Source organism: Hyperolius riggenbachi, chromosome 2 (genome assembly GCF_040937935.1).
Source record: "Hyperolius riggenbachi isolate aHypRig1 chromosome 2, aHypRig1.pri, whole genome shotgun sequence".
Classification (NCBI taxonomy): domain Eukaryota; kingdom Metazoa; phylum Chordata; class Amphibia; order Anura; family Hyperoliidae; genus Hyperolius; species Hyperolius riggenbachi.
In genome coordinates, this window is record NC_090647.1 from 559,043,960 (window position 1) to 559,062,395 (window position 18,436).

Below are 18,436 nucleotides of genomic sequence, written 5' to 3' on the forward strand. Positions count from 1 at the left end.
GGTTCATTACCGCACGGACACAGGACATCTGCAGGGGGCCGGAGGATCGGTTCATTACCGCACGGACACCGGACATCTGCAGGGGGCCGGAGGATCGGTTCATTGCCGCATGGACACCGGACATCTGCAGGGGGCCGGAGGATCGGTTCATTGCCGCATGGACACCGGACATCTGCAGGGGCCGGAGGATCAGTTCATTACCGCGCGGACACAGGACATCTGCAGGGGGCCGGAGGATCGGTTCATTACCGCACGGACACCGGACATCTGCAGGGGGCCGGAGGATCGGTTCATTACCGCATGGACACCGGACATCTGCAGGGGGCCGGAGGATCAGTTCATTACCGCGCGGACACCGGACATCTGCAGCGGGCCGGAGGATCGGTTCATTACCGCACGGACACAGGACATCTGCAGGGGGCCGGAGGATCGGTTCATTACCGCACGGACACAGGACATCTGCAGGGGGCCGGAGGATCGGTTCGTTACCGCGCGGACACAGGACATCTGCAGCGGGCCGGAGGATCGGTTCATTACCGCACGGACACAGGACATCTGCAGGGGGCCGGAGGATCGGTTCATTACCGCGCGGGCACAGGACATCTGCAGGGGGCCGGAGGATCGGTTCATTACCGCACGGACACCGGACATCTGCAGGGGGCCGGAGGATCAGTTCATTACCGCGCGGACACAGGACATCTGCAGGGGGCCGGAGGATCAGTTCATTAACGCACGGACACCGGACATCTGCAGGGGGCCGGAGGATTGGTTCATTACCGCATAGACACCGGACATCTGCAGGGGGCCGGAGGATCGGTTCATTACCGCATGGACACCGGACATCTGCAGGGGGCCGGAGGATCGTTTCATTACCGCATGGACACAGGACATCTGCAGGGGCCGGAGGATCGGTTCATTACCGCACGGACACCAGACATCTGCAGGGGGCCGGAGGATCGGTTCGTTACCGCGCGGACACAGGACATCTGCAGGGGGCCAGAGGATCGGTTCATTACCGCGCGGACACAGGACATCTGCAGGGGGCCGGAGGATCGGTTCATTACCGCGCGGACACAGGACATCTGCAGGGGGCCGGAGGATCGGTTCATTACCGCGCAGACACAGGACATCTGCAGGGGGCCAGAGGATCGGTTCATTACCGCGCAGACACAGGACATCTGCAGGGGTCCGGAGGATCGGTTCATTACCGCGCGGACACAGGACATCTGCAGGGGGCCGGAGGATCGGTTCATTACCGCGCGGACACAGGACATCTGCAGGGGGCCGGAGGATCGGTTCGTTACCGCGCGGACACAGGACATCTGCAGGGGGCCGGAGGATCGGTTCATTACCGCGCGGACACAGGACATCTGCAGGGGGCCGGAGGATCGGTTCATTACCGCGCGGACACAGGACATCTGCAGGGGGCCGGAGGATTGGTTCATTACCGCACGGACACAGGACATCTGCAGGGGGCCGGTAAAAGCCCCAGGTAAGTTAACGTGTAACGGTCCGGCATGAAATCAATTCTTTTTTTTTATCTGGTAAAGAAGTAATAAGGATGCTAACCAGGCAATCCAAATGTTACAATCACTATTCATTTTCTTGTAGATAAATGATCATTCCCCAGCTTACCTGACTCTTATTTGGTACACAAAAAGGAAGTTGTAGAGCATGCTGGGTTGTCCTTTTTTGCTTCTGCACTTCCCCTCAGACTTAACTAATGCAGCCCGATTGTCTGAAGCCTCTTTCCCTCCTGTTTCCCCTCCCACACCTCTGTTCCTCTCTGATTGGTCAATATTTCTCATGCGGAGACAATGCACTTTCTATAGTGAAGAATGGGTGATGCATACACAATCAGGCAGAGGAGAGTAAGGGAGAAAATGACATCAGAATTGGCTTCAAAATAGCCACAGTTAAAATGGGAAATGCTAAGGAGTTTCTCTTTTTTTACTGTTAAAAAAAAAATCACTAAAATCTAAATGTGGACAGTGCAATACATATGCAAGTAGAACAAGTATTTATCAACTTATATATGTGGGTTCTTTTCTGAGATAGTATGGCTGACAGCTCCTCTTTCAACTGGATTTTTTTCATTGACTTTAGGTTTCCTTTTGGTGCAGTTTTTTGTCCAACACACCCTTCAGCTCTGCACATTTACAGTGGAGGAAATAATTATTTGACCCCTCACTGATTTTGTAAGTTTGTCCAATGACAAAGAAATGAAAAGTCTCAGAACAGTATCATTTCAATGGTAGGTTTATTTTAACAGTGGCAGATAGCACATCAAAAAGAAAATCGAAAAAATAACCTTAAATAAAAGATAGCAACTGATTTGCATTTCATTGAGTGAAATAAGTTTTTGAACCCTCTAACAATAAAAGACTTAATACTTAGTGGAAAAACCCTTATTTGCAAGCACAGAGGTCAAACGTTTCTTGTAATTGATGACCAAGTTTGCACACATTTTAGGAGGAATGTTGGTCCACTCCTCTTTGCAGATCATCTCTAAATCCCTCAGGTTTCGAGGCTGTCTCTGTGCAACTCTGAGCTTGAGCTCCCTCGATAGGTTTTCTATTGGATTAAGGTCCGGAGACTGACTAGGCCACTCCATGACCTTAATGTGCTTGTTCTTGAGCCACTCCTTTGTTGCCTTTGCTGTAGGTTTTGGGTTATTGTCGTGCTGGAACACCCATCCACGACCCATTTTCAGTTTCCTGGCAGAGGGAAGGAGGTTGTCGTTCAGGATTTCACGATACATGGCTCCGTCCATTTTCCCGTTAATGCGATTAAGTTGTCCTGTGCCCTTAGCAGAAAAACACCCCCAAAGCAAAATGTTTCCACCCCCATGCTTGACGGTGGGGACGGTGTTTTGTGGGTCATAGGCAGCATTTTTCTTACTCCAAACACAGCGAGTTGAGTTAATGCCAAAGAGCTCTATTTTGGTCTCATCAGACCACAGCACCTTCTCCCAGTCACTCACAGAATCATTCAGGTGTTCATTGGCAAACTTCAGACGGGCCTGCACATGTGCCTTCTTGAGCAGGGGGACCTTGCGAGCCCTGCAGGATTTTAATCCATTGCGGTGTAATGTGTTTCCAATGGTTTTCTTGGTGACTGTGGTCCCTGCTAATTTGAGGTCATTCACTAACTCCTCCCGTGTAGTTCTTGGATGCTTTTTCACCTTTCTCAGAACCATTGACACCCCACGAGGTGAGATCTTGCGTGGAGCCCCAGAGCGAGGTCGATTGATCTTCATTTTGTGCTCCTTCCATTTTCGAACAATCGCACCAACAGTTGTCACCTTCTCTCCCAGCTTCTTGCTAATGGTTTTGTAGCCCATTCCAGCCTTGTGCAGGTCTACAATTTTGTCTCTGACATCCTTGGACAGCTCTTTGGTCTTTCCCATGTTGGAGAGTTTGGAGTCTGCTTGATTGATTGATTGATTGATTCTGTGGACAGGTGTCTTTTATACAGGTGACTAGTTAAGACAGGTGTCCTTAATGAGGGTGACTAATTGAGTAGAAGTGTCTAACCACTCTGTGGGAGCCAGAACTCTTAATGGTTGGTAGTGGTTCAAAAACTTATTTCACTCAATGAAATGCAAATCAGTTGCTATCTTTTATTTAAAGATAATCTGTACTCTAATATTCTTACACTAAAAAGCATACCATTCTATTCCTTGTTTTCTCCTGTGCCCCTCTGTGCTGTTTCTGCCACTCTCTGCTGCAATCCTGGCTTGTAATTAACAGTTTTAGGCAGTGTTTACAAACAAACTAACCAGCTTCTAATAGGCTCAGCTAAGCATAGTGTGTGAGTCATTCAGAGTATGCAGGGGGCCTGCAGAGGGTGTGTATCGCTTCTACCAATCACAAGCAGCCCTGCACATTCCACACAATCAAAGCCTTAGCCCGACAAACAGGACAGAGGAAAGATACATTGATTTATTACAGAGACAGTGTAATTAGGAAGAGCTGCAGTAAGCCCCAGCACATTAGAACAGGCATAGGAACTCATAGGATAGAAGAACTAAGGCTGAAAAAATTGTTACAGATTCTCTTTAAGGTTATTTTTTCGATTTTCCTTTTGATGTGCTATCTGCCACTGTTAAAATAAACCTACAATTGAAATGATACTGTTCTAAGCCTTTTCATTTCTTTGTCATTGGACAAACTTACAAAATCAGTGAGGGGTCAAATAATTATTCCCTCCACTTTATATGTTTATACGCAGCATTCCCCTCCTTACAGAAGGGTTTCTGATACAGAATACAGAATAGTGTTTACAGTAATGCAGCAGAAGGAGGCACAGCAGCAGAGACAACAGCAAATGTCTGAGAAATCTTTGCTAGAGAGACGTCTTGTTTTGGTGGCTGCCTCCGGTGCTGCTGTGCTGGATTCACCTCCCTCCACCATATAAGAACAAGTATAGCCAGTAGGACCCACCTATTCCTAGCCGGCGGTACGGTGCCAGGCACCCCAGGGTCATGATGTACAGTCTCTTCTGGTTCTGTGAGTGATCCACTCTACAGCATACTGCTCCTACCGCAATGTCATTGAAATAAGCTGCAACGGAAACACAGGCACATGGATCAGCCAATATTAATATCATACAGCCAGGAATCTGCTTCACACACAAGGAAATAAAGAATAAAACACAACAGTTTAAAGATATAGTGTACTGTGATACAGGAGGGTCAGTCTCTAACAGAGCAGCTGCTTAGCATACTTGGCAGGCGTGTGTGTAATTGGGTGCCGAGGTTAGGCTTAGGCCCTATTTACACATTAGTTGCTCTCAGTTACAACTGAAAGGACAACTGACTTTCAAAGTAATGCCCATGTTTCCCAATGGCACAGTTCACACTACAGTGAATGGAATCTGCGCTGTGACTCCGGAAAATGCATGCAGCAGTGCGACAGTGCATCACACTTATGCGCAGCGCATATGATGGGAATGGTAGAAGGGCTGTCTATGCCCTTCTACCGTTCTTGCGTGTCGCACACTATATGTGCTGCCAAGATGCACACGGCAACATGTATATGGAACGGCTGCGGGGAGAGCTGCGGCGAGGGATGTGCTGGGTGCTTGGGGCTGGAGGAAGCCCCCGGTAAGTAGCACTTATTTTATTAAATTATCCCTGATGACTCCTTTAAAGAGGAACTCCAGTGAACATTTTACTGTTGGCACAGGTGATGTAGCTGCTGCATGGTTTTTGGCAGTTGGGAAACAGCTGTAAACCACTATTTCCCACAAAAGTTCGAACTTTTCTTGTGGGAGGAGTTTCACCACAATATCAGTCATACAGCGCCCCCTGATGGTCTGTTTGTGAAAAGGAATAGATTTCTCATGTAAAAGGGGGTATCGGCTACTGATTGGGATAAAGTTCAATTTTTGGTCGGAGTTTCTCTTTAAGGGCCCTTTTCCACTACACAGCTGAATCGCAAATCGCCAGTGATTTTTAAATCACTATGGTTGCTACTTTATCATAGAAATCATGAGAAGTATTTTCCACTACAGTGATTCGATTTGTAAATCGCAAATCACAATGGCTTTTTGGAGTGATTTTTTAGAGGAATAATGCAATGCAAATGAAAAATCGCAAACGCATAACAGAATTAATGAAAAATCGCAATTGCTGGCGTTTGTGATTGCGATTGCTAGTGGAAAAGGGCCCTTAGGGCTTTTTTCCACTATGAAATGCGATTGTGATTGCGATCGCGTTTGCAATCGCGTTTCAATTTCCACCATGGGATTGCGATTGAGCTACTATACTCATTATAGTAAAGCGCAATATCATCCAAAAAGCGGCAGGATGACGATCGCGTTTTACCAAAATCGCATCACAATCAGATCGCACTAATGGAAATTGCTGCTGCAGTTTCCATTAGTTTAACCATTTCACCCCGCGGGGATTTTTCACCTTATCCATCAGAGCAATTTTCACCTCCCATTCATTCGCCAATAACTTTATCACTACTTATCACAATTTATTGATCTATATCTTGTTTCTTCCGACACTACTTAGGCTTTCTTTGGGTGGTACATTTTGCTCAGAATTATTTTTTTATAAACGCCTTTTAACAGGATAAGAAAAAAAATGGAAAAAATTCATTATTTCTCAGTTTTCGGCCACTATAGGTTTAACCTCCTCGGCGTTCTATTGAGATCGCCAGGGAGGCTGCGGGAGGGTTTTTTTTTAATTAAAAAAAAACTATTTCATGCAGCCAACTGAAAGTTGGCTGCATGAAAGCCCACTAGAGGGCGCTCCGGAGGCGTTCTTCCGATCGCCTCCGGCGCCCATAATAAACAAGGAAGGCCGCAATGAGCGGCCTTCCTTGTTTTGCTTAGATCGTCGCCATGGCGACGAGCGGAGTGACGTCATGGACGTCAGCCGACGTCCTGACGTCAGCCGCCTCCGATCCAGCCCTTAGCGCTGGCCGGAACTTTTTGTTCCGGCTGCGCAGGGCTCAGGCGGCTAGGGGGGCCCTCTTTCGCCGCTGCTCGCGGCGAATCGCCGCAGAGCGGCGGCGATCAGGCAGCACACGCGGCTGGCAAAGTGCCGGCTGCGTGTACTGCTCTTTATTTGGTGGAAATCGGCCCAGCAGGGCCTGAGCGGCAGCCTCCGGCGGTGATGGACGAGCTGAGCTCGTCCATACCGCTCAGGAGGTTAAAATAATCCACACTACCATAATTAAAACCTATGTATTTTATTTGCCCATTTGTCTCGGTTATGACACCATTTAAATTTTGTCCCTATCACAATGTATGGCGCCAATATTTTATTTGGAAATATAGGTGCATTTTTTCCGTTTTGCGTCCATCACTATTTACAAGCTTATAATTTAAAAAATGTTCGTAGTATACCTCCTTCAAATGCATATTTAAAAAGTTCAGACCCTTAGGTAACTATTTATGTCTTTTTTTTTTTTTAATTGTAATTTTTTTTTTCATTAAAATTTTTATTTGGGTAATATTTTGTTGTGGGAAATAAACAGTTAATTTTTAACCTTCCTTGCGGTAAGCCCGAGCTCAGCTCGGGCTATGCCGCGCAGGAGGATTTCTCAGGCCCTGCTGGGCCGATTCGCAATTTTTTTTTATTACACGCAGCTAGCACTTTGCTAGCTGCGTGTACTGCCCGATCGCCGCCGCTACCCGCCGCGCCCTCCCCCCCCCCCCCAGACCCCATGCGCAGCCTGGCCAATCAGTGGCAGGCAGCGCTGAGGGGTGGATTGGGACTCCCTTTGACGTCACGACGTCGATGACGTCATCCCGCCCGTCGCCAGGGCGACGGGGGAAGCCCTGATGGAAATCCCGTTCAGAACGGGATTTCCTGATGGGCCTGATCGGCGGAGGCAATCGGAGGGGGTGGGGGGATGCCGCAGCTCAGCGGCTGTCATGTAGCTAGCGCTAGACTACCTACATGATAAAAAAGAAAAAAAAATGTGCTGCGCTGCCCCCTGGCGGTTTTAATTGACCGCCAGGAGGGTTAATGTTATATGTGTAAATTGTAATGTAAAAAATATGTAGATGTAGTTTTACTATTTGGCCACAAGATGGCCACCTTGAGTTTATTTTTTTCTCCTTGTACTTCTCGATCACCGGAAGCACAAGGAGGACGAGGAAAATTTAATTTGCAGAAAGACTGAAGCCTCTTGTAAGAGCGCTTCGGTTTTTCTGCTGGGGACACGGATCGGTGATCGGTAACCATGTTCCCGTTCACTGATCCCAGGGCTACCGGGGGACAGCACAGGGGCACACCCGCGATTGTGCGCAGGGAGCACGCCGAAGCGCGGCACCGCACCAGAGCAGCCGCCTGGAGTGAGGATCACGTCTGGGCGGCAGAAATTGTTAATGTACCTTGCGATTTACGACCAGAATCAAATCGCAAATCGCAGGGTAGTGGAAAAAGGTCTTTACTCAGGATTGAACGTCATCCCAATCAGTAGCTGATTCCCCCTTTTCCCACCAGAAACCTTTACCCTTTCTCAAATAGAGCATCAGGGGGCTCTGTATGGCTGATATTGTGGTGAAGCCCCTCCCACGGTGTGATGTCAGGACCATGGTTCTGACAGTTTCCTGTCTGTGAACCTGTTTGCATAGTGGGAAATAACGGCTGTTTCCAACTGCTAACCATACCATATCTTCCTCTAAGCATAGCTAAAAAAAAAAAAAAAAAAAAACATGTTAGCCTATCGCAATGTTAGTGGGTGTGGTTATAGATAATGGCAGTTGATGCTGTGTAGTTTTTTCCATGTCTGCCAGTAGTAAAGATGATAACCTGCAGGATGATTGTGGAACAAACAATATGAACAAATTACATGGTGAATATCAATTATTTCTCGCCTATTTTTGCAATGCATTGATTTATTTTTTCCCCTTCTCGCTAAAGCCCTTGTCTTATTATCAGGGGAACACAGGAATAGTAAGAATGAAGCTTCCCTCACCGAGTTTGGCGAGCTCTCCCACCTCCAGGACATCTTTGTAGAACTTGTCGTTGTAGCTGACGGGGAAGATGACTTGGTTCAGCCTCTTTAGCTGTTTAATGTTGTGTGGAGTCACATCTCCCAACTCGATGCGGCTACTGGAACAAAGCAAAACATGCTGAATTATCACTTCACAGAGGCAAGCCGGGACACACAGGAAATACTGCAAATACCCTCTCCTGTCCTGCACAAAGAGGGCCAGTCACAAACTCACTGCCTGCCTAGAGGGGTGATATATCCTGATACACCACATCACCTTGCGAAAAAAGGACACACACACAGTGTGGAACTACGCCCCTGCAAAATGCCACAACTCTGAGCAGGGGCGTAGGCACTAAATCCCGCCGCACCCCCATGCCCCCCGCCCCCCCCACGCTCGGTACCGCCTCTCATTACCGCTGATCGTCTGCCGCTAGATCAATGAATGGGAAAACAAATTCCATTCATTGATCTAAGTCCCCCCGTGAATGGCCTCAGCTGTCTATTCAGACGGCTCTGCCATTCATAAATCCCGTCCACGTAGTGCTTCCTTTTCCGTACGAATAGTACGGTAAGCTGAAGACACCACTGAGGACATCTTGTGGCCAAATTGTAGTGTTACATACCTTTTTTTTATTTTTTTAAATTAACCCCTGACCTCCCACACTCCCCTAAAGTTACCATTTTTTTTAAATTAAAAATAATTTCAAATAAAAAAAAATACATAGTTATCATAGGAACTGAACTTTTTTAATATGTATACAAAAACTGTATACTACAACTACTTTATAAATTATGGGCTTGTAATTAGGGATAGACGCAAAACTGAAAAAATGCACCTTTATTTCCAAATAAAATATTGCCGCCATACATTGTGATAGGGAAACATTTTAAACATTGCAATAACCGATACAAATGGGCAAATAAAATGTGTGGGTTTTAATTACGGTAGCATGTATTATTTTGAAATTATAATGGCTGAAAACTGATTTTTCTTTTTATTTCCATTAAAACGGAGTTAGAATAAAATAATTCTTAGCAAAAAGTCCCCCCCAAAGAAAGCCTAACCAGTGGCAAAAAACATCACATAGATTGTTTCATTGTGATAAGTAGAAATAAAGTTATAGGTGAATGAATGGAAGGAGCGCTGACTGGTGAAAATTGCTCTGGTTTATTAGGAGGAAAAACCCTTTGAGGTGAAGTGGTTAATGGTAAAAATCAATCTTATTGGCGCAGGGAACATATATTCCCATTCACCAACTAGTGCTGCAACAGACAGTGCCAGAAATGTGCACAGGAGCATTGCCCAATCGTGCACAGCTGTGCGTCTGCTACAAGATGTATATCTACGTCCTTGTAGCTTAGATGAAGTCACAGAGGACGTTGATAAAATGTAGTCATGGAAAAAGTGGTTAAGAAACACATGCAGTATTATATTAGTGAAGTGATTACTATCCTAAGGGCCTGTACACACTGGCTGCGTTGCAATTTTAGAATCGCATGCGATTTTTATCGTAAAGCTTTCGTGAAGATAAAGCAAATTGCAAGCGCAGTGCATTAAGCGCTTTCTCAACGTTCATGTTTGGGAAGTGCAGGAAAACCGCAATGTATTCGAGTTTTATTGCTTTTTTTTAGGTAATCAAGAAACCAGAAAAAGAAATCCTCAGCAAAATCGCAATTGCAGAAAAATAACAAGAAGAAATTTGATTAACAGTAATAATGGCCAATGAATACTAGACAAGATCCAGACATAACATCCCTCAAATGCAAGCCTTTTTTTTATTTTATGAAAGACACTGATCCCTAGCAGAGCATAGTTTCAGCATGCCAGCTATACGCTACGCTGGAAACAGCTGTCTGCCGGGTTCATCTGAGAACACTACGGCTCCACGCTGTATGTCATTAAAGTTTACACTACGGCTCCCGCTGACATTACCAGGAGCGTACTGCGCAGGCCCAGACCATACTGATCTTGTGCTATACACTCCTGGTGACGTCAGTGGGAGCGAGGACACAGCAACGCAGACGCAGTGGTTTTCTGACTTTAAATTCGGAAATTCCAGAAGTGAACCGGAGGCGGGGCCAGAGCATTGGTGAGTGGCTCCGTGGGCACAGGATGTCTGCGGGGGACCATTAGAAGCCCCGGGTAAGTTCAACTCATTTTCCCCTGACCCGCCTACAGTATTCCTTTAGGATACCCGAGGTGACATGTGACATGATGAGATAGCCATGTGTATGTACAGTGCCTGACACACAAATAACTAGGCTGTGTTCCTTTTTTTCCTTTCTCGGCCTGAAAGAGTTAAATATCAGGTATGTAAGTGGCTGTCTCAGTCCTGACTCAGAGAGGAAGTGACTACAGTGTGACCCTCACTGATAAGAAATTCCAACTATAAAACACTTTCCAAGCAGAAAATGGATTCTGAGAGCGGGAAAGAGATTAAAAAAAAAGGTCAATAGTTCATATATTTTAGCTCTGGCATACTACAATACATGTGTCATTGAGCAAAAACAATTACTAGAATAATATTCTACTGTATAATACATTGTATGTGTAGTGCGGATTAGGGATGATCGGAAATGCCAATTTCCGATTCCGTGGAAAATCCACTTTTTTTTTTACTGTAATGTAAATGCAGAAAATCCACATTATCTGATATGCGGTAATTTTAAGCCAATCAGAAGACGCAGAATGAAAAAGCCAATCAGAGAATGCGGAAGTTTCCGCCTAAATCCCCATTCTCTGATTGGTTTATTCATTCTGAGTCTACTGATTGGCTTAAAATTACCGCATATCGGATAATGCAGATTTTCTGCATTTTACATTACAGTAAAAATCCGCCGACTTTAGTGGTTAATAGCAAAGCCTCCGTAAGTCCTAGAAACGCCAAATTTTCAGGGTTCAGCCAAAGAGTTCAGCAGGACTTTCAAGCAACGGCTATTGTTTAAAATAAACATCCATATCCATCTCAGTTAAGGCTCCCTTTAAAGTGATCCAGAGATGAAGCACCCTCATGTATTTTACCACATATATCAGTGGGAACATTAGTTAAAACACCTACCATGCTCTCTGTTTCATTCTGCACTGCACAGCTTGTTTCTTATCAGACCTGATAAAATCCCCGGCTGAGCATTCAGTCTGGCTTTGCTTTAATGATTCCTGAGCAGAGCCACAAGGGGGCAGGCTTGGACTTGAAAAGACACCACAGAAGACAGACTCAGCTATAATGATTCCTGAGCAAAGCCAGACTGAATGCTCAGCCGGGGATTTTATCAGAGCTGCTAAGAAGCAAGCTGTGCAGTGCAGAATGAAACAGAGAGCAGGGGAGGTGTTATCTCTGATGTTCCCACTGATATATATGGTAAAATGCATGAGGCTGCTTCGGCTCTGGTTCCCTTTAAGTACTGTATTACGGCCACTCACACTTACATGATTAACAGGCGATTCCCATTAATCGCTAACACGTTTTAAAGCGCTAGTGCTTTGTTACCCTATGGCAGTGTTCTCACTGCCGTGATTGGCGCCGATCGCGGGCGTTTTGTGATTATAGCTGCAATCGCAAACGTGTTATCTGCAGCATTTTCAAAGCGATTCTGAAGCGATCGCGGTACTGTGCTTTTAAAGCGCTGGCCGCGATTGCTCAGAAATCACGGAAGCGTCCAGTGATTTTTATTGCGCTAATCGCGGTAAAATCACTCTTGCAAAACGGAAACCCTAAGCGCTTCCATTTTGCGCTTTTAGATGTGAACAGGGCCTTAGACTCAGTGGGTGGAATAGCTCAGAGAAGCTCTTTTGCACAGATCACTCTTCCTGTACTGGAAACAATATGAGACTTTTCTTTGCTATTAATGTTCTATTTCTTAACTGTACTACACATAAGATTCATTAGCTCATGAGTTTATTTTCACTTCAGGTTTGCTGTAAAGTGGACCTGAACTCTTGCACAGGAGACAAGGAGAACATAGAGAAATCCACCCTGCATATGTTTATAGAGAACAGCATGTCTAATTCTCCCTAGTTAGCAGACAGCCCAAATTACAGTAGCTCATTGCCTGCTGAGTTCAGTATTAATATGTAAACATAGGAGGTGAACCCTTTCTGTGCTCCCAGGAAGTAACCACACTGCAGCATGTCTGTAGGTGGTCTATAAGTTGTAGTAAGGAAATGTTTTTCTTTAAAGGTCCTTATGATGTTGCTTATCTTTTAAAGCAGAGCGGAAGTTCTGAGTTCAGGTCCACCTTAAAAAAATGCTGGCTTTGTGTATGCTAGCTTTCTTCTATACTATAAATCTATCTGATCAACCGCTCCAATCGGATCTGCAGGGAAAGTCACATGATGTGCACCGCAGTTGCGTTCCCCGTAACATCAGGAATGGAAAATAATGCATTGCAGCATGTTATCCGAGCGTTGCTTTGCATAAATCGAAGCATGCATTCAATGAAAAGTATGGTTCACTGTCATTTGTGTGTATTTTGCCCTTATTCCCCCCCCCCCCCCCATATCTGCCCAAACTTCTCATAGATATACATTGCACTGTATTTGCCCCCTTGACACTATAGAACAATGAAATCTGCACTCTCTTTTTTCAATGGTGGTACTTTTATACTGTCTTATGTAGACTTATTCGGTTTTATACAAACCTGGTTTAAAGAGTAACTGTCAGGCTGCAGAAGCTAATTTAAACCTCTATTCTCCTGTGTTAAACAGTTTACACGGAAGCCAAAAAGGCAATAGTGAAGATAAAAATCTCTCTTTCATTTGATGTGTGCTTATCAGCAAAGCTGTTAGACCCAAGCTCTTAAGAGGACGCAAGCCGCAAACCATACTGCAAAGCATTCTGGGGCTCTCCCCTCGGCTGCTAATGAGAAGTTACAGGGTCAAGTAACAATAGCATGTAACTCAGTCCAGCGCACAGCACTGATAAATCTCCTGGCAGAGTACACTGCAGGAGTCCACTATTGTTCCTAGCCACATGGCTAATTAACCACTTTACCCCCGCGCGTACGTATTTCTCCGCCCCTTTTTCCATCCTTTAACAACCAGGGACGGAGAAACACGTACTTTCCGCGTTCCCGCCGCTGCCTGCCGCTAGTAAACACGCCGCCGCCCGCTCGCCCAGAGATCAATGAACGGGAAAATCCATTCCCGTTCGTTGATCTAAGCCCCGCAATGATCAGCTGCTCTCCTATGGGCAGCGCGATCATTGTGAGAAAAAACTCACGTGTCCAGCCTCCTTATTCTTCCTCCAAGCTTCCGGAAGGAAGCTTGGAGGTCGCATTAAAACAAAAAGTTACTGTGGCCATCTTGTGACCAAATAGTAAACTACACCCTACACATTTTTCACATACAAATAAATGACTTTTACATATAAAATTAACTCATTACCTCCCACACTCCCCATTTTTTTTTTTTTGTAATTAAAAAAAAATAAAAAAATGTACAATTAAAAAAAAATACATAAATAGTTACCTTAGGGACTGAACTTTTTAAATATTTATGTCAAGAGGGTATAACACTGTTACTTTATAAACTATGGGCTTGTAATTAGGGATGGACGCAAAAATGAAAAAAATGCACCTTTATTTCCAAATAAAATATTGACGCCAAACATTGTGATAGGGACATAATTTAAATGGTTTTATAACCGGGACAAAAGGGCAAATACGTTTCATGGGTTTTAATTACAGTGGCATGCATTATTTAAAAACTATAATGGCCGAAAACAGAAAAATAATTATTTTTTTCCCCACATTTTTCCTATTTTCCCATTAAAACACATTTAGAAAAAAATAATTCTTGGCATAATGTCCCACCTAAAGAAAGCCTAATTGGTGGCGGAAAAAACAAGATATAGTTCATTTCATTGCGATAAGTAATGATAAAGTTATAGACGAATGAATGGAAGGAGCGCTGAAAGGTGAAAATTGCTCTGGTGCTCAGGGGGTAAAACCCCTCAGTGGTGAAGTGGTTAATATTCACTGCACACTAGTGTTATTCAGTACGAGCTTTTCTGTGATCAGGAAGCAGGGAGGACATGACGACACATTTGGCTTCATAGGAGACAGACAAACATGGAACCTGCCATGAGCTGTCAGGAGCATCATTCTCTGCATATACTATATAAAAATTCTGTGAAATCCAAACGTGGACAGTGAAATGCATATGTAATGTAAGTACAGCCAATATTTAGCTACTGATATATGTGTTTTCTCTGAGACCTTATACCTAACAGCTCCTCTTTAAGAACAATTATGTGTTTTAAAGCTATATGATTTTAAGTTTTAATCTGACTGTATCTGAGCGCTGTATTTTTTTATGATTTTAAAGGCAGTATCATTGATCTGAGGAAGCGGCTCTGACCATGAAACGCGTTGTCTTGTGCAAAATAAAACTGAATTACAAAAGCATAAACTCCCGTTGGTATAGTTCCCGAAAAGAGACACCTAGAAGGTAGGATCACACCATTTTTTATTGAATGCTGTATCTACCATATAGAGTGAATATACTATTTCCTTCTACCGGGCGCCTCCTACCCTTCCCATAAACCTACCCTAACCCCTTCTCTTAGGGGAAGCTCTATATCGTAAAGCCTCCGATAGATCTATTTTTTGGAGCAGCGACCAAGAAGAAAGGCCGAGTGGGGACGGTACTTCCCCACAAGCGAAAAACGAGTGGATGCCTCACCCAGCAACCTACTCGTGAGTATAAAATCTACTGTACTTACTAAATATTCCAGTACCAACTAACATATTGCACCAGATTGGGCTCCCGGACCTCCTGTGCTTTCTCTTCCTCTACCTCTACATTTTGCAGTAATGCTCTGCATGCAGTTGGGATGCAGTTCTACCCCTCCTGTCACACTGTGAACGTTGCATAGGTGGTGCATTGCAGTACGGCAAGCCGTGTCAGAATGCGTCCGCTACACCACACCGCAGCGCACAGGGCTGTGGAGGAGGTACAAAAGTAATCAGACGCCTTTATGAAACCACCGCGTCCAGGTCCCCAAAGTTACTCCGACACCTTAATCTACAGGTGGCCACTAACGAATACATTTGCAGAATGATTGTTTACAAACATAGGACGCATCAACCATCTGAAATAATCGTGTAGGATCACTAATGGAAAAATAAATTCCCAACCAACCCGATCAGATTAATGAAATTGATCCAATTCTTGGATTGATCCCGCCAATCTCATTGGATTAGTTAGGAGATTTTTGTCTACTAGTGGTCCTAAACGATCATTTCAGATCGTTCGTAAAAGATCGTTCAGCAAATTGTATTGTTAGTGGCCACCTTAATACTTACCAGGGCTGTAGAGTTGGTACAAAAATCACCAGAATCCTCAGTTTATGAAACAGACTGACTCCAGGTATCTAAAAATTGTTCCGACTCTTCGACTCCACCGCCCTGGGAAAGCAACACTGTGAACCTAACCTAAGGAAATATTTACACTTCACTGATGTTAAAGGGAACCTAAATGGAGAAGGATATGGATTTTTCCTTTTAAAATAATGCCAGTTGCCTGACTCTCCTTCTGATCCTGTGTCTCTAATGCTTTTAGCCACAGCCCCTGAACAAGCATGCAGCAGATGAGGTGCTCTGACTGAAGTCAGACTGGATTAGCTGCATGCTTGTTTCAGGTGTGTGATTCATCCACTACTGCAGCCAAAGATCAGCAGGACTGCCAGGCAACTGGTATTGTAAGGAAACATCCATATCCCTCTTAAGGTGGCCACACACCATACAATTTTTTAAATATCTGTTCAATTTAAGAATTGCAATAAATTTTTCTGACTGATTGTAACATTTCAAAAATATGACCAATGTACCACACACCTATGTTCAATTTTCCCCCCAATTATGATAAAAATCATTGGAAACTCTAACAAAATTGCTAGGGTGTGTATATTAATAAATTGACAATCCAACACACACCATACAATCTTTAGAAAGATTGAAGAAAAATATCTGGCAGTCCGGATCGATAAAAACCGAAGAAAACGGGAAATCCGATCGGATTTTTCAGTCGAATGAAAAAAAAAAAGCTTTCAATTTTTTCGGGAGATACGATCGTTTTTATCGAATTACTGTAAAATCGGATCATTTTATTGTATCGTGTGTGGCCACCTTTATGGTGGCCACTAATGATCCAATCGTTTTCATCCAATCTTACCAAATCTATGTAGTATAAGAGTAAAATGAGTGAATATAATGAATAGATACTAAAGGCAGTCCCTTCTATTACATAGAAATAGTAAAATTGGATGAAAATGATTGGATCATTAGTGGCCACCATTAGTTTAGGTGCACTTTAAGTGACAACAGAATGTTTCAGTAACACAAGAGCAAATTAGTTTCTCTATTTAGGCTGGAAAGCCCACATTTCACAACACCCCCTCTCTAACATGGCAGAGAGCAGCATGCTGACTGCATTATCGTTCAACGCCATTGTCCCCCCAAGTTCTGGAGGGGAGACAGAGAAGCTGCTGGCTGTGTCTGAGTATGGTGGTTGAATCCTAGTGGTTGCGAGTGAGCTGCTGCCACACTGCCAAGTACAACATCTGCTCCTGGACCCCAATTAGAGGCTATAAAACCAAGAGGCCAGCCCTGAGGGGGGAAACGCTTGTGACATTGGCACACCACAGCCCTGTGTATGTCGACAGCCCCATCAATCTAGCCCTGGAAGCGTGCGTTAAGCTATATCCAGCGCCTGAGCAGGGTAAACAAAGAACAAATCTGAGAGCGAGCGATTAAATAGGCAGCGAAACCCGCTCCGTATCCAGACTGCAAAAAGCATTTAATACTCACCAGAATTCAGGGACGGTTGCATCGCTCATGGCTATAAATAGCACCTGACCGTCCTAAGAAGGAATGTGCTGCCCTGAAACAGATCCCACACTGCAGATCGCTTCACCAAGCCCAAAATACATTTACAGCTATCGCCTGTTAAATTTAGCCTAACAGAGAACGTTCCTGCAGCCGCACGGACCCGTCTCTGGTGCGGGGATCTATGTAGGGTCTGCAGCCCCGTGCCAAAACCCTCTTCGAGTTACTACAACAAAGAGGAGCGCTCCAAGGTGGACGGTTAGAGATTTATCTGCACGCGAGTGGCCTGATTTGAAGCAGGTGGACTTGGTGCAGCCGTCCGAAAATCCTGGCAAGATCTAAACCCATCAGGATAGGTTGCATGGATTGGGCAAGCGATAAATGATTGGCAGGCTACTTTGGTGCGGCACCTAATAACGGTTTTAGGGAGATGAGGCTGAATGAGAAGGGTGGTATCGTTGAGCGTTAAGGTGCCCATATATCTAGAGATTTTGTGGAACAACCAGAAAAGTTATTGAAACAGGGTCGCAACAAGAATGCCCAGTTGAAGATAGGTAATGTGATGAAACAAAAATAATAATAAGGGGAGGGAAGTGTCTTCACCACTCCAGATGGAAGAACCCAAACCACAGGGTTAACGTACAAAGATTAAATTATTTACTAAGCACGATTAAAAAGGACAAGATTAAAAGGATTTACATCGGCAGTTGTACTGACCTGAAGAAGCGGGCTGAGACCCGTGAAATGTGTTGTCCTTTAAATCGTGTTGAATAAATAATTTGATCTTTTACATTTACCCTGTGGTTTGGGTTATTCCATCTGGAGTGGTAAAGACCCTTCCCTCCACCTTATACATTTACCTATGTTTGGGCGCGTGACCGCCCCAACACCCCCTCTACTATAGATTACATCTCATTTGGAGGTGTTCACCTTCCAGGTGGGGTGTTCTCTACAACCAAGAAGGTCCAACCAGGAATGCGACCATCCAGTGCCATTAGGACCTGGAATACCGAGCGGGGATGGTTATTTCCCCATTGGCGATATATGCTGGTTGCAAGGACTGCCACCCACCTTTGTGAGTATAAATACTCTTATACTACAATCTAACATCCAATACACCACAACACTGCACCATTTGGCTCCTG

General features: G+C 44.7%; 1 protein-coding gene across 2 annotated transcripts in view; it reads right to left on the reverse strand.

The window, feature by feature from the left end:
* NAA50 (N-alpha-acetyltransferase 50, NatE catalytic subunit) overlaps positions 1–18,436 on the reverse strand; it is a 48,269-nt gene that overhangs the window by 9,586 nt on the left and 20,247 nt on the right. Inside the window, exons 2-3 of one of the 2 annotated variants that reach the window (XM_068266252.1) lie at positions 8,445–8,578; positions 4,446–4,565 (exon numbers count right to left, since the gene is read on the reverse strand). In XM_068266252.1, coding sequence (XP_068122353.1) covers positions 4,446–4,565; positions 8,445–8,578 — 254 coding nt within the window. Of the gene's footprint in view, positions 1–4,445; positions 4,566–8,444; positions 8,582–18,436 lie in introns of both variants that reach the window. The other variant, XM_068266251.1, reaches the window with a different exon arrangement.